The sequence below is a fragment of the Pogona vitticeps genome, chromosome 1, assembly GCF_051106095.1.
Source record: "Pogona vitticeps strain Pit_001003342236 chromosome 1, PviZW2.1, whole genome shotgun sequence".
NCBI lineage: Eukaryota > Metazoa > Chordata > Lepidosauria > Squamata > Agamidae > Pogona > Pogona vitticeps.
Genome location: NC_135783.1, coordinates 241,797,347 through 241,814,553, shown reverse-complemented (window position 1 = coordinate 241,814,553; position 17,207 = coordinate 241,797,347). Strand labels below are relative to the sequence as shown.

Here is a 17,207-nt window from a genome sequence, read left to right as displayed (position 1 = left end):
CACAAGAAGTTCAAACTATGAGCTGTTTCCTTGTCCAATTGCACTCTTACTCTAAAGCAGCAGCAGAAAATACCTCCCAAAGGAAAGATAGAGAAACAATTAAAGAAACAATTAATTATCAGAAAAACCACCCACTAGGGATTGTTTCAGTACACATTCTCACATAATGCACTTCTGCTTGCTCCTTCTTAAAAGACAGACCTAAACTGGGAAAGAATCAAGGAAATAAACAAGAGAACTCATCAAGGCTTCTGATAACTAAATTCATGATAAATATATGCAGGTTCTTGAGAGGAGACAAAGGAGTATATGGTAGAGGGTTATAAGGTCACAATGAGGAATGAAGTAGTGAAAAAACTAATTATAAAAAAATGTTCCTTTTTCTACTCATCAGTGTTCTACTCATCCCATAGGAAGAATATCGTTTGATTTCTAAATGTCCCCGGCAAATTCAGGAACAGGTCTCACAACAGACCTTTAAGGAATCTATGAAGGGGACAGGCCAGCTGAGCAGCTACTTGCATCTTTGTGAAATTTGCAACACAGGGACCTGTGCTCCTAACACAGCACTTAGTGGAGTGGGCCAAAAACCTGATCACATATATTAATTAATTAATTAATTCTGTTAATGTTTCTAGTCTATTCATCTGGTCCTTTCTTTGAATGTCATGCCCATCACTGTCAAACACTGGGTTGACTGAAAGCTGGAAAGGGAGGAAAATATCTCTCCATACATACACTCCATCTTAAGCAGTTGCATCCTAACCTGGGTTATCAGTGGCTTTTTTGTCTGGCAGTCATCATTTCATTTTCATGGAGGCACGGTGGGGAGCAAAGGGAAAGAGACCTTGCACCAACCCCAGCTAGAACACTATGTAGAATCCTGCAACACCCCCTGCTGGAAATAAATGTGAACACTGACAACACCAACAGCTGGCAAAAAGGCAGGCAGAGTCGTCCTCATTTGAAAAACCTCATTCTCTTTCACACACGGTACAGCTGGAACTGCTTCCACTTTGCTTCGAACGTCACAGGATCAGATCTTCTGCCCTTGTGGCATGAGGCAGGGCCACTGCAAGTTCTGATGCAAGCCGTCTCCCCTTCGAGCCTGCTGCAATGCAGTAGCTTTCCAAAGCAGAGCAGTTCTGTGGCTCATATCCAGGGGCCAGCCTACCACAAACCCAAGACCTGGGTGGTATCAAAGTCCCTGACTCCTCCTAGGGGGGTAAGACAATGTGTCGCTGCCCCTCACAGTCCTTCGTTTCTCTGAGGGTGTTGACCAGTGGCCCGGTAGAAGGCTGGGCCAAAGAGGGCTTGTGGATCATCGAAACGATGGGACTGATGCCTCTGAAAGACAAAACAACAACAACAACCCTTTGAATGTTTGCAGCATCACCGCCACCATAGTAAATGCCTGTATTAAGGCCCAGATTCAATGTCCCGGCTTTTCAGAAAAGGAGCGAGGCAAGCATTTTGTCAGGGGCCCTTGTGTAGTAGCAGCTGCTATGAGAACCTTCTATCCTAGAAGAAACCTGCTTTTCCTTTTCAGAAGCACTGATGCTACCTTAGAGCCTTCTCTAAGCTTAGCATGTTAGTTACTTTCTTATGCACCTCCCTCTACCCAAGCCTCCTCTAAACCTCTCCAATGCCAGCCCCTTTTTGCAGATGCTCCCAGGCTTCAAAGCAAAGCAAAGAATGGAGTAGCCTGGTCTGCCCGCAGACCCATAAACAGGGTGAAGCCCTGCAAAGGATGGAATCCATTAGGCTGCAAGAGAGAAAAAGAGAATATGCCAACCACACCTAAAAAGATTTTGCAGCTCCGATGGGCATCAGAGACGTTCCTTTGTCTCAAGTCCCAGTCACCACCACCCACACTGAAAAGGAAATGCTGATTTTTGGGCAATCCTTTAACGCCACACGCTTATATCCCATCTACTCACTTTTGAGCGAAAAGGGGAGGGAGTGCAATGATTCTGGGTCGTGCTGTCAGCACCACCTCTCCACGACTGGCCTCCACTAGAATGTTCTGGATGGTATTGTCCAGCACCGTCTCTGTCAGATTCGCAAATGCTGGCATCCTGAAAAGAAAGAGCATTTCAGTGTCCCCTGTGGTTTCCCAGAATGCTTACAGAACGTGTCACAGCAGAGTGCCCACCCGGCTCCTTTGTTTTCTAACAGCAGCAAACACCATGTCCGGGACTCGAGACCTAATCAGCCAAAGGCCCACCAGCTGAGAAGGTATTCTTTTGTCTCAGAAGCAGATTCCAGATTTGTTGAAAGGGCATGTTCATAGGAATGATGGCTGGATCATATGATAAAAACAAAAATCTACATCCCACAGAAGCTCCCAGCAGGTATAATATGCATACAAAATGGCTATGAGGTCCTGGGTCTGAGGAGTTTAGTAACAATATTGCCCCTCTCCACTCTGCTAGGACCCTTCACAATTGTATAAATGGGAAGCAGACTGTGTTTACCATCTCCCATAGATGTCAATGGGAGCCACTCACTTCTATGGTAGAAATTAATGCAGCTGACCCCACCCCCAGGAGTACTGCTGAGATCAGGGGCTAAACCTGATTCCCCACCCCTTAACTTTGGTGCTCCAAGAAAGAAAAGTTGTCCCCATTGACTTCAGTTATGTCCCTGGCTGCAGCATCTGGACTTTCCCCCAAAGAAGTGCGTCCTCTCCCCCGCCATTGACTTATAAGGGGAAAAGTAAAAAAGGGGAAACAAAAGAGAAAAACTGAATCTGCAGGTCAGAAACCGATGACCTCAGTATCAAGGAAAAGGACGGATTCTGACCTACCTCATCAGTGCCTCCAGTTAGAGCTCTTTTATGAGTAAGTGGCTCTCTTTGTTTGTTTTGTTTTACTCCTTTGGCTTTTGCAGAGAAACGTGGCAGCAGCCCATGACTGTGACAGGCGCTTCTTCAGTGCACTGTTTTCTTGGCAACACATTACATTCGGGAATACTTGAGAAGAAAGGAGGTGGTGGATGTGGCAGAAGCACGAGGAAGGTGACAGCTTTCTGAACTTTTGGGAGGGTTGGGCAATAAGTGTGTGAATGTAGGGGGGAGGGGGTAAAACTGAGGCAGGGGACCAATCACAAGAGCTCCGTGAACACATTCACTCTCCTCTGCCAACAACATTCCAGGCAGGTAGGAATGGGGGGGGGGGAGGGGAGAAGAGTGTTGTCAAAAAATCTGTGCCCACACAAGTTCAAAAATATACAGCTCTGCTTGGAGCTCCCACCAAGATCATTCATTTTGCTCACCTCATAATGGCTTCCTTCTGTTCACGAAAGTGTTCCTTGCGAATAATGACACTGACACTCTCTTGAGCATCTGAGCTGCCTGCAGGAGATGCCTTTTCCCCCTCGGAAGCTTCACTTCCAACCCTACACTTAGGGCTGCTCTCTGGAGAGAAAGCTGCTGGGGAGGTGCCACTCGGGCTGTGCTTCTGTTTGGCTGACTCTGGACTCCAAAACTGGCAGAAGTAGGGGGTGGGCTCTGCAAGGCTTCTGATCACGGCTTCTTGGAATTGGGTCTCCTCCAGCAAACCTCTGGAATATCAAGAGGGACATTTAGTTAGACATTAGGAAAACTCACCACTGTCTCATCCAGTCTTCGCAGCCAAACCCTAAAAACAAGAGAACTAGTTGGCTTGAGCTGCAACCATGAATGTATTTCTTGGGGCCCAAGATCGATCCTATATGATAGCCCGTGTGATATTTATGTAGCTTTGTGTCTTATGGGTCAGGCCTCCAAATCCAGCAATACTCTAGCAGGGCAAGTAAAAACAAAGAAACCTGGGAGAAGAATGCAAGCATATCATTGACTCTTTTTTTGATGTCCATATATGGACAACAGTGCTATGTTTAAAAACAACAACACATTAAATCCAAGCTTTATAATCATATGTAGATGATATATTGTAAAGCTCCAATGAGTAAAACAATAAAATCACGTCAGCAATATCACATAGCTCACTCTGAGGAGCTGCATGAGTGATATATTATTGGACCTTCCCAGAATACTTCAAGGCAGACAAGACAAAGGAAAGGGCTCTCACAGACAAAAAGAAGAAAATAAAAAGGTAAATGAAGATTATGGAGGGAAAAGACATTTCAGTGGTGGTGACCTGCAGCATGTGTGCAATGTTTGTTTTCGTGCCTGAGAACAACACAGTGTACATATGCAGCAAGTGCAATCTGGTAGCATGTTGGAAGGAAAACGGAAAGAACTGGAGGAGCAAATGGTCACTCTTCAGGCTATAAGAGAAGATGAAGAATAGAGAGACAGAACTCTTGAGCAGCTGTCGCCAAAGGAGGCACTACAGGTGGAGGAACAGACAAGGCAGAGGCGGAGAATGCTGAGGAGAGAGCAACAAACGTAGTGGATGAAACACAATGGAAAAGGGTCACATTTACAAGCAAAAGAAGGAGAAAATGCTCTTCACCAGTGGAACTGCAAAACCACTTTCAGATTCTTGAGAAGGAGTCTGGCAGATAGCATGCAGAGGAAGACATACAGGAGACCCCACAGGAAGACAAGAGAGAGGCTGAAGTTCAGCAAAGCTAGTACTTCATGGGATTTGGATAACTATATTTCTGTTAATGCAGTCTAAAATTGCATTCTGTTGTTTTCAGTCCAGTGCTCAAGTCTATCAAGATATTTTAGAATTCTGTTCCTGTCTTGCAAGGTATTAGCTGTTACACTCAATTTGAGTCACTGACAAATTAATAAGTATACCCTACACTCCCTCATCCAAGTCATTAATGAAAATGTTGAAGAGTACTGGGCCCAGGACTGAGCCTTATGGAAATTTATTGTTACCTCCTCAGAGTTTGAGAAGGCGCTATTGATAAGCACTTTCTGAGTCTGATTCTGTAACCAACTATATATCTACCTAACAGTTGTTCTATCCAGTCCACACCTAGGTAACTTACTAATCAGAATATTGTGGGTCACTTTGTCAAAAGCTTTGTTGAAGTCAAAATGTATTACATCTATAACATTCCCACATCTACAAGTTAGTTTACCTAATTAAAAATGTGATAAGATTAAGTCTAGCACGATTTGTTCTTGACAAATCCATGTTGGCTTCTAGTTTTTACTGCATTGTTTTCAAGGTGCTTCCAAAGCAAACATTTTATAATCTGCTCCAGAATTTCCCATGGGATTGATATCAGGTTGATTGGCCTGTAGTTCCGTGGTTCTTCCTTTTTGCCTTTTTTGAATATAGAGACATTATCCTCCCTCCAATCATCTGTTATGTCACCTATCCTCCATGATTCCAAGAAAATAACTAGGCCTCATCTTAAGTACTGTGTCCAGTTCTGGACACCACCGTTTAAAAAGGATGCTGACAAACTGGAACTAGTGCTTAGAAGAGCAGCAAGATTGAAAGAACTAGGCATGTTTAGCCTTGAGAAAAGGAGACTAAGGGGAGATATGAGTGCACTTTTCAAATACTTGAAATATCATTATACAAAGAAGGGGTAAAATCTGTTCATAATTATCCCAGAGTGCAGGACATGTAATAATAGGGTCAAGTTAAGGAAGCCAGGTTTTGGTTGAATGGAAAAAACTTCCTGTCAGACCGGTATGATAATGGAACCAATTACCTTGGGAGGTGGTGAGCAGTCCAAAGCTGGAGGCATTCAAGAGAAAATTACACAACCATTTGCCAGATATATTAGATATGGATTCCTGCACTGATCAGGGTTTTAGACTCAGGGGACTTACAGGCCCCTTCCAGCTCCATTCTTCTATGATTCTAAGTTTCTAAATGTCCTCTATTATTACAGTAAAATCCCAGCCTCTCAATAGAACATTTTGGCATAAATAAAGTTAAAATGCTTAATTGTTTATGTGTTTTATACTCGTGAAATTTGCATAATTTACTGTTGATTACTTGTTCTGTTAAATGAAATGCAGTTGTATGTAATTTACAACATAAAAAGGGCTTTTAAAAAACTCACTCTAACTACAGTGTTTTCACTGTCAGCACAAAAGTTGTATGATTCTTCTGTCATCATTAATTTTGACTGCTTACCTTCAACTGCAGTTCTGCTTGACACTTTCTTCTTTCACTTTCCATAAAAGTGAAAAGAGCCATGCATGAATAAAAATAATCTAACTGGATGCCCCAGTGTGTGTTGGGAAATGGACAACATTAAGAAAAGGTCACTGGGAGCCATTCCCAAAAGATAATTTGCATGCATCATCCAATACATCCAGTTACAATGAGTGAGCATGCAAAAAAGAATTGTAAGCAATGCATGTATGAATAAAGCACAAATACACACACACACACACACACACACACACACACAGAGAGAGAGAGAGAGAGAGAGAGAGAGAGAGAGAGAGAGAGAGAGAGAGAGAGAGAGAGAGAGAGAGAGAGATGCATATTTGCCATAGGTTCATAAAGAGTTAACTCTCCCAGCAGGAATCTTACCCAGATGCCCTTCAGAGCACCTTGTTACCAGTGGTTATACTGTTTTCATACAGTAAGATTTCTGGTAAAGAATCCATCCATCCATCCATCCATCCACCCATCCACCCATCCATCCGGCTGGCTAGCTAGCTAGCTAGCTAGCTTATATACCGGCCCATCTGGCTACCAGGCCACTCTGGCCAATTTACATATTAAGCATACAGTGTTCAAAACAATAAACATAATGGTATAAAATCAAAATAAGGATAATAATAAATTACCCACTTTATTACTGTGGACAACATGTCCGTCACTAGCTGGGCCTCCTGTTCTGTACAGCTTGCTAGTTCTGTCCAACTTGGAATGGTTGTGGGTTCTTTCTTCTTTTTGCCCCTGTTCACAGAGGTCCTCTCTGTGGCACCACTGCTTGCTGATTTCTTCTTAGTTTGGCTAGAATACAGACGACAAATAACACTGAAAGACCTTTACAAACAATATGTGAGTGTGTTGTAAATCAGAGGATGTCTGGAAATGTTTGTCTCTGACACTTTACAGAAATGGACTGGAAAAGACAAAATGGTTATCAAATGTCAGCACCACTTCCCACATGAGCAGGGTTGGCCCTGTTGATAAGCAGAGTGAGGTTGTTGACTTCAGGTAGCTGAAAATGGCAGCAAAGGCTTGGTAATTTATTGCTGCTGTATTTTCACAGCCCCAGATGAGAAGGGATGCTTATGTGGTTTTCTGCTTTCTGTGTCAAAATAACATGGCTGGCTTTAGATATCACACACTATGAATTGAATGTGTGAAGTTTTCATGTGCTATTGTGCCTCAACCCAATGTCCTGTGTTGGCCTATACATTGTTTTCCTAATGTATCTGCATTAAGAAGCACAACAAGTAAGGTCGCACTCGTAGTGAATGATCTGGTTTCTGCAGATTTTGTGATTTCCATGCACGCTGTGTTTAGACGGAACTACTGTTGGATACTAATACAAGTACATCTGGGTAATGAGTAGGCAGCTGTCTTAACATGTCCAGGGAACTGGCAACAAGGAAGGCAGTTTACCTTACCGGTACAGGAAGTGCTGGGGTAAGTCATCTGCAAAGTTGGTCAGGAACTCATCCATTGAGTGGGATCTGGCTGTGACCCCAAGGTGTATGAGGAAGGGCTTGGGGGGCTCCGGTTTGGCCCACAACCTACTGGCCTCTTTGTCTCTTAATTTCCTCCTCTCACTGCGGCTTGCTGGAGGGTGAGGCCCCTGGATGTTCTTAATGGGAGGAAGAGTCTGTTAGAGAAGAAATTAAAAGCCATTAAAACTTAGTGGTTTGAAGCTCTTGGAAGCTAGTCAACTGAACAGAATTGGGACATGGTGGGTCAAGGGGTCGATGTCCTCTAAAGCTTGGAAAATGGAATGCAGGTCCTTAGTCGGGAGACAGCTATAATAAATAAGGGCATAATAAGGGAACAGTCAAGGTGGAGGGGGGATTCCGGAGAGGGGGAAAAGCCTTTTCCTGGCCGGAATTGGTGGCCCTGGCCAGCAAGCTAAAGGACCTACTCTACAACAGGTTGCCTCCTTGTGGAAGAAGGAGGAGTGCATTCCAGGGGAGGTGGCAATGCCAGCCAACTTTCCATCAAATGCAGCAGCAGCTAGTAAAGAAGGCCCAGCTGGCACTGAGGGGGTCACAGAGTACAGGAGGGAACAAGCAATGTGCATGGCACCTCCTGCCAGCAGTGCCAGCGGTTATATTCCAGCATCCAAGCCCCACACCCCTGCAGCAACAAGGCAAGCTTTCTACGCCACCCCAGAGAAAGGACAGGGCAGAGGCAGAGCTAGAGGCAGAGGTGCAGGAGTCCCGGGGGCCAAAAGAGAGTGATCCCTTGTCTTACTGGGCTGAGAAGGAGTCTGCCTGGGAGGCTTAGCCAGGGTGGCCGTGGGACTGCTGTCTTGCCCACCAACTAGTGCGCCCAAAGGAGAGGGCGTTTTATCAGGCAGGGGACACTGTCAGCCCACACTACTCATGCCTGGAACCTGGATCTGCAGAAAAACCTGTCTTCCTTAATGTCAAGCGGCCACGGCTGGATTTCCCTGAAGTCCCCTTCAAGGAAGAGAGACGGGCGCACTCTGCTCAAAGGACGAGGTGTGCCATGCTTCCGTCTGCTGCACCTTCCTCCCGCCTCTTTCGTTTTTCCAACAGCGACTTCAGGAATGTACTCCCACACTCAACTGCACGGGGCCCCAGGGCTGCTGGCACAATTCCCACCCACCGCAGGCGATCGGCTGCTTCAGTCTGCCTGCCAGTCCTGCCCGGGTCCTTTGCCCACTCCCCAGTGTGACGGTTACCTCTGCTTCCCCAATGTTGCTGGCTTTTTCTGCCAGCATTCCCACTGTTCAGGGTTCAAACAGGATGCCCATTCCAGTCCATTTCTAATACCTAGACACTGCTCACTGTTGATGCACACGCTTTTTGTTTGACACAATCAGTGGCAAAGTGTCAGAGGACACAGGGAAACCTTTCAAAAATGCTTTGCCTGTTGTTGTTTTTAAAGTGGAAAATAATGTCATATGGTATTCAAATTGATTGTAACAGAGTTCCAAATAACCAGAAATTCCAAATTTTCAAAATTCCAGATCTGAAGGGCTGCAATTCTGCATTCCAAATCCAAATTCCAAATCTTAATTTTGGTGCTAGTGCACATTCCTATTAAAAACAACATACAATATCATCTTGACAGCTGTCAAAATCGGGTTCAATGCATTTCAACGGGGGGAAAAATTCACCAAAAATTAACAAAGAGTCAGAACAAAGCCAAATTAAGTTTGCAAATGTTTTAGAAGGTGCTCTAACGAATCCAAGCATTTAAAACAGTTTCTGACTCTTTGTTAATTTTTGGTGAATTTTTTCCCCCATTGAAATGCATTGAACCCGATTTTGACAGCTGTCAAAATTGGGTTCAATGCATTTCAATAGGGGAAAAATTCACCAAAAATTAACGAAGAGTCAGAACAAAGCCAAATTAAGTTTGCACACATTTTAGAAGGTGCACTAACGATTCCAAGCATTTAAAACCGTTTTTGAAGACACACTTAAAATTGCAAAAACAGGACATCTCTAAGCGAAACAGGGGACCTAAAACTGTCATCGCTAAGCGACGCAAGGTCCCGAACATCGCTATGCGAATTTTCCCCATAGGGAACATCGTTAAACGGAGCGCAAAATCGCTCCAGAAACCTCATCGCTAAGCGAATACATCGTTAAACGAGGCAATTGCTAAGCGAGGCACCACTGTATAATACATCCTTTGCCACACAATTATTTTTATTTGTCACACTGATTTCATTTTTACAAAATAAGGAAAAGGGCTAGATTCTTGATCAAAAATGCCAGCTAGAAAGTAAGCACTTCACTGACCCTCTGCCCTATAGGTCACCCTGAGAGAAATGTGCTTTGAAAACATATTTCAGACAATATTACCTTGTATTTCTGGGCCTCTGTAAGCACTTTAGAAGACTTTGCAAATCCCAGAGGGTTTGGAGCCCCCTAGATAAAGGAAGGAAAATGGTAGCAAAGAAGGCAGAACTGTAACAACGATACTGATATAGAGTGTAGAGTGGAATAAAGAAAAGCAATTGACATATACAAATGAATTTAATAAAACTGTGGAGTATTTTTTAAAATTAATATAAAAGAGACTTGGGAAACTGCAATGCTAAACAAAAGAGCAACAATCAGTGGCTTGACCCTTCCTTGGACACTCATTTTTTTGGTCAAAATTGCCTCTTCCCCAAGCTGGTTTCCACCCTGTGGAATTCTAGATAGTTATTTGGATGAGTAGAAGGGATTGTTGTTGTTGTTTAGTCATTAGGTTGTGTCCTACTCTTCGTGACCCCATGGACCAGAGCACACCAGGCCCCCCTGTCTTCCACTGCCTCCCGGAGTTGGGTCAAATTCATGTTGGTCACTGCGATGACACTCTCCAGCCATCTTGTCCTCTGTCGTCCCCTTCTCCTCTTGCCTTCACACTTTCCTAACATCAGGGTCTTTTCCAGGGAGTCTTCTCTTCACATCAGATGGCCAAAGTATTGGAGCCTCAGCTTCAGGATCTGTCCTTCCAGTGAGCACTCAGGTTTAATTTCCTTTAGAATGGATAGGTTTGTTCTCCTTGCAGTCCAGGGGACTCTCAAGAGTCTCTTCCAGGACTACAATTCAAAAGCATCCATACTTTGGCAGTCAACCCTCTTTATGGTCCAGCTCTCACTTCTCTACATCACTCCTGGAAAAAACATAGCTTTGACTATGCGGACCTTTGTCGGCAAGGTGATGTCTCTGCTTTTTAAGGTGCTGTCTAGGTTTGGCATTGCTTTCCTCCCAAGAAGCAGATGTCTTTTATTTTGTGGCTGCTGTCACCATCTGCAGTGATCATGGAGCCCAAGAAAGTAAAATCCGTCACTGCCTCCATATCTTCCCCTTCTATTTGCCAGAAGGTGATGGGACCAGTGGCTATGATCTTAGTTTTTTTGATGTTGAGCTTCAGACAGCTTCAGACTTAGGGAAGTCTTTATAGTGTTGGGGCCTTAGTTTAGCACTCTCTCCTTGTTGCGTGTGAGCTCAAAGAGTTAGATGGAATCTCATTCTTATTGTCCTTCCCTCCTCTTCATGGTGGGATACTCAGTGTGGTGTAGTGGATAGAATGATGGACTAGGACCCAGGAGACTTGGGTTCAAATCCCTGCTCAGCCATGGATGCTCACTTGGTGAGTGGAACTGGTAAAACCAACTCCTACTTTTTTTTTTTTTTTTTTTGATGTTGAGTAGAAGGGATAAGCCATGGGAAATTGTCCACAAAAAAAGCCTGAGAATTCTTTTCTTGTCTGGCTGCTCCTTTATTTAAAAACTGCAGCTCGAGGTTTTTTTTAAACATTATAAAAAGGCCCTTAGTAGCATGCAGGGACGTGGTGGCGTTGCGGGCTAAACCGCAGAAACCTGTGCTGCAGGGTCAGAAGACCAAGCAGTCGTAAGATTAAATCCACGCAACGGAGTGAGCACCCGTCGCTTGTCCCAGCTCCCGCCAACCTAGCGGTTCAAAAGCAGGCAAATGCAAGTAGATAAATACGGACCATCTTGTTGGGAAGGTAACAGCGTTCCGTGTCTAAGTCGCACCAGCCATGTGACCACAGAAGATTGTCTTCGGACAAAACGCTGGCTCTATGGCTTGGAAACGGGGATGAGCAGTGCCCCCTAGCGTCGAACACGACTGGACAAAAATTGTCAAGGGGAACCTTTAACTTTACCTTTACCTAGCATGCAGTAGCACATAACAGCTGGAATCCTGCTGCACAACTCCACAGACATCTTTTCTGGGGTAAACCTCTCAGAATCCTCCAGACAGGGCTTTAGCCAATTTACAGTTTGTCCCTGTGTTTCCTATCTGCCATCCAATTAGAAATGGGAAAAGATATCTTTTGAGACTACAGCTTCCAGAATCTACCAGCAATGCTGTCAGGAGTCTTCTGAAAGCCATACCCCCCCCCAAAATTTTCTAAGCTCTGGTACCAACTCCCACGGCTGTTTAGAGTGAAGTCTGCATGAAGAATATTCTGTAAATAGAAAACCACAAATTTTGCATCCAGAACTTTGAGGATGAATCTCTTACCTTGAAAGGTTGCTTGTGGTTGTTCTTTACATCCAGGTCTTTCTCTGTGATAGTGAACTCTACAGCTTGTCGTGCCTTCTCAGCTTCCCACTCCTGTAGCTCTTTCTCATACTGATCTAGTGGATGCTGAGTAAAAATCTACAGGGCAAAAAAACTATAGCTAACAGGATTTGAGAGAGATTGGGTGCCTTCTCCAGCTGAACTTCTGGTAAAATTCTCACCCTGGCTTAATACCCTGTTCTTGCAGAATGCATACATGGGAACATTTACTTACCCAACCAAGCAAAGAGGAAGCAAGGCAGCTACACACAGAGGTGCAATTAGAAGCATTGGGGCCCAAAGCAAATTGCAACTCTAGCAGTTAAAGAAATATAGAAAGGAGGAGAGCAAGAATGGAACCCCGGATGTTCCATAGCATTTCCTCTGTCACATATATGCATCATTTTATCAGCTGTTGGTTTTACATGTAGCAGCCACACCACTGCCGTCTTCCTGGCAGGTGCTATACAGGTGGGCTTTGAGCAAGAAGCCATGCCCTTCTTCCCTCATCACACCACTAGTTACAGCTACCACACTGCTGCCATCAGAATTCAAATGGAACAACCAGTAGCCTCCCTGTTTCAGCCCTCCAATACAACCTGCTCAGACATCTTTCAGCCACAAAAGCCCCTCCCATAGAACTTGAGCCCTCTCAGTTCACATTAATGCTTCCTGTAGCTTGATGCCAATGTTCCTGTGTTTAGACATTGAAGAGTGAACTGTCTTATGTCCTCACTGAGCCTCACCTCACAGATCAGATCCACATTGTAGAAGCATGGATTTTCACTGGCATACAGGGTGAGAACACAGTGAGTGCTCTCTCCAGGCTGCACAATTCCTGTCTCTGGAGTGATATTCAATACCTGGAAACAAAGCAATGTGACACTGAATATATAGCAGTTCACAGTGGATTTCCACCAAATATTGCTGTCACTTCTCCATCCGGAAACAAGTCTGATCATTTATTTGGGAGAGGAGGCCATGTGGCTTACAACACTATAGAAACAGAATGGGAGCCTCTATGGTGATGGAATACATCTGCTTAAAACTTGATTGGAAGAGCAAAAGATACCACAATTCATAATGTGCCTCTCTCTTTAATGTATATTCGCCATCCCTTGTTGGCTGGATAGCTCAGTGGTTTAGGTATTTGACTGTGGAGGCAGAGGTTGGGGGTTCAGTTCCTCACTGTGCCTCCTTGAAGAAGATCTAGCCTGTGTGGCCTTGGGCAGGCTGCTCACTCCCAGGGCACCCCCCAGAAGAAGGGAAGGGTAAACCACTTCTGTATAGTTTCCACCTAGAAAACCCTGGGAAGGGTCACCATAAGTCAGAATTGACATACTGGCAGACTATTATTATTATTATTATTATTATTATTATTATTATTATTATTATTATTATTATTATTATTATTATTATTATTATTATTATTATTATTATTATTATTATTATTATTATTATTATTATTATTATTATTATTATTGTGGCTTCTCTGTTTCTGTTTATGAGGTATTTTTATTTGTTCTTTCAGTCCTGTTCAGAAGTCAGGGCAAATCTGGAGGATCTGAAAGGAAACAGAAGAGCTAGGAGGTGACCAAGGAGGGCCAAGAACAAGGAGACAGAAGACGGAACTCACCGCTGTAGCATTTGAAATCCCAGTGTGCCAAGCAAAAACAATGGCCTCATTCTCAGAGGCGTTGTTGAGAAAGAAAAGGCGGCTGCATTTGCTGTAGACAGGGATGTTACCAAGACAAATCCGGGGCTGAGACAAGTAAACTGTCTGAAAAGGAAACAAGCAGAGGGTGATCCCTTTCCTTCCATCAAGGAAGTAAGCCAAACCCACAGTGGAACATAGTATTTGTAGTGAATACTGTATTGGGTACTGAAATAGCACATGAAACATGACTTTTAAATACACCAATTGTTGTCCAACATGAAACCCAGCTTACTGAACAGGTATACCTATCAGGAGTCTGATTCTCCACAGTGTCTTCCAGGAGGACAGCCTGTGTAGTCTTGGGTAAGCTGTACAGTCCCAGACTGCCTCCCAGGAGAAGGGGATGGTAAATCTTTTCTGAGTGCATTGATCCTTAGAAAACCCTGGAAAGGGTCACCATATAAGTCACAATCGACTTGATGGCTCACTATTTTAGCTACTAGCTTATTTCACAAAACTGTCTCAAATACAAATAGTATTTAATTTCAGGAATTCTCTCCCAGTAGGAGGCACCAGCAAGAAAAGACAGAGTGTAGTTTCACCACAAGGTTCAAATGATCTACCGAAAGTCTCTGGCAATTCAGTACGGTTTAAAATGCCATACTTTCACAGAAAGATAAGGAAAAACCTCAGCCTTTCTGAGGGACAAGCTTATGTGCTCACCTATTTCTCTGCCAAGAAGACATGGGCCTGTCAATATATTATCACCACATGCCCAGTGAATATATATTTTAAAGGAAGCCACACAGCCTCAAAAAGGGCCCAAGAGGCTGCATTACAGATGTTCCCTTCCAGGTTTATTATGGATTCCTGAATGTTCAGCTACAGAGCTGGACTTTGCAAGCCTCATAATCTCTACCAGTAAAACGGTTCTACGTTGTGAGGCCTCTGTGCCACAGCCATAATATTTGCAAGCAGGAACTATGAGAACTGGCTGGATGACATGCTAAGTTTCCACATCAGCCTTGCACCTTCTTAAGATGGCTGGTTCTGGCATGCTGACTCCACCATGCAGTCCCCACAGACAGTACATCTGTGGCATTGATCCCCAGCTTTGCAGGGGACCCTTTTCAGCAGTCACTACGCCACTTAAAAACAGCTTCTTTAGCCGTTCACAGAGTGCTGTTTAAAGGCCCATGGCATAACATCACAAGGGGATCCCTCTGGTGAGGCCATCATACCACCAGGGACATCCTCCTGCATCTGGGATCGTCCTGGTAAAATAACATCCTTTCAAAATGAATGACCAAGGAAGAGGTATTTAATTTGCACAGTGTGTTGATCTTTTTGTGAACTGTGTAGGCTACCAACTGGAAGTTTACAAAGCACATGTTATTCTTCCTTGGTTGTGGAGGTTATGGCAGCTTTGCCTGCACTTTCAGGAGCTACCACAGTGATCTTTCAGGAGCTACCAACTTCTAAATCAAGAACAAGGTGATGGTTGTGGGGCACCAGGCCAGCCAGCACTTCTCCTAGCACCATGCAGGTGGCAATACAGCTATACCAACAACAGTGTCTCCAATTTTGATTTGACCTAAGTACAAATCTGATTGCATGGATGGATGGCTCCATCTGTGTACTGCAATTAGTATAAAAGCATCCAGGTGCACAGATGCAACCTAACACTGGCCTGCACAATCCTAGGAATAGCTGTGTACTATAGCCAGCCAGAGGCTTGAAAAAGAAGGAAAAATAACATTCATTTGGCATGCCTGGTTTAAATTAAGCAGCAGCACTAAAATCAATAATATAGTTGTAGCTGCGGGAGGGGAATAAGACTATTCAAAAGTAATTATGCACAGAGGACAATAGCTCCCTCAATCCCATGGTTTCACTTGGTTGGTACTGGAAGGACAGCAACCTCTGACACTTACTAGACCAGGCACTATTAATTTGGCAGAGCCTGGTGTTGTAGCAGAAGACACCACTTTGTCAAACTGTGCTGTCTCTCCCATCACATGTGGATCAAAGCCTATTCCTTGGAAGGTAATCAGAGCAGAGTCCCCTTCAAGGATGTGGATGGGCACCTCTACCTAGACACACACACACACACACAAAATAAATAATGGGAAGAATAAGAAGAATTACTTTAAGAATAAGAATATTGAACTACAGCAGGCAGGCGTTTGCTTTGTTTTGATTGATACAAGTGTCAAAATCTGCCTTTCTTTGAGCCTAGCAACTATCCTGTGAGCTCATACACAGCTAAACCCTCTTATCTAGCCAGCTATTTTTAGGAAGAGACGTATGAGCCAAAGCCCCAGGAAGTTAGCAAAGCAAAGAGAAACAAAGCAACACAGAGTTGTTCTATTGCTCAGAGATTTTCTAAACTGATGCTCTAGAGCAGTGGCTCCCACCCTTTGGTCCCCAGACCTTAACCAAAACTCCAAGAAGCCTTCACCACGAGCTGTGCTGGCCAGGATTTCTGGGAGCTGCAAAGAAAAACAAATCGGGACCCAAGGAAACCTTGCTCTGCAAGGTTTCAATCAATAATTGATTCTTCAAAACAGACCTTCTGAAGTTCATAGGCCTAGTCTAGGAAAAGAAAGCTTGCTCACTTCACCTATTTGATGGTGTTCTTCTCTCTGTGTTATTTTTACACTTGCCAAGCCAGAACTGAACCCTGAAATAGGTTCCAGGAGTGAAACCTAAATCAAATCAAGCTAAGCATTCTTAGAAACAAATTTCAAACAATCCCATGCACAGACTGTTGTGTCTTTTTGGTTGGCCTAATTAAAGTATTACTATAATATTGGTATCTGTCTTAATGGCCAACATGATTACCCTTGTTGTTGTTTTTTATCCACCCAGTGTTGATAAGCCAACCAATCAAAAAGGTCCTTCCAGTTTCCTGAATGCTTGTGTGTTATCTGTTTCGTATCTATCCATCACAGTCACATATCCTTCCTCATGACTGTGCTTCTCTTGCTGATACATTTTTAGCAACCATGATACAATATTATGTTTCTGGAGAAAAAACTATGTCAATAACCCAACAATAGTGCATTTCTTGCTCTTATAACAGTGGGGTGGATTCTGCAACACAGCTGTGGACAAGATGCAGCCAATGGGTCTCTCTCTCTCTCTCTCTCTCTCTCTCTCACACACACACACACACACACACACACACACACACACACACACGGATGTAAATAAGAATTGAAGGGCAGCTTTTTAGACAATATTTGGACATTTGTGCATAGTAGAACTCACCCCCGGCCCTGCTGAAATTACCCATCCTGCCATAAATACATCCTCTGACACTCATCAATGATATAAAAGCTAGCTTTTCCCTTTGGCACAAATATATATCATTCTGCATACTTTAGAAAATGAGTTTGTTGTTTAATTCCT

General features: G+C 43.8%; 1 protein-coding gene across 2 annotated transcripts in view; it reads right to left on the bottom strand.

Annotated features, from left to right (window-relative positions):
- Positions 1-960: 960 nt before the first annotated feature.
- Positions 961-17,207, bottom strand: part of CFAP65 (cilia and flagella associated protein 65) — a 43,336-nt gene continuing 27,089 nt past the window's right edge. For both annotated transcript variants that reach the window (XM_020792174.3, XM_020792173.3), the window contains exons 24-33: positions 15,728-15,886; positions 13,773-13,916; positions 12,883-12,999; positions 12,098-12,235; positions 9,920-9,985; positions 7,517-7,731; positions 6,729-6,893; positions 3,277-3,564; positions 1,941-2,078; positions 961-1,347 (exon numbers count right to left, since the gene is read on the bottom strand). In XM_020792174.3, coding sequence (XP_020647833.3) covers positions 1,218-1,347; positions 1,941-2,078; positions 3,277-3,564; positions 6,729-6,893; positions 7,517-7,731; positions 9,920-9,985; positions 12,098-12,235; positions 12,883-12,999; positions 13,773-13,916; positions 15,728-15,886 — 1,560 coding nt within the window. In that variant the 3' untranslated portion in view covers positions 961-1,217. The remainder of the gene's footprint in view (positions 1,348-1,940; positions 2,079-3,276; positions 3,565-6,728; positions 6,894-7,516; positions 7,732-9,919; positions 9,986-12,097; positions 12,236-12,882; positions 13,000-13,772; positions 13,917-15,727; positions 15,887-17,207) is intronic.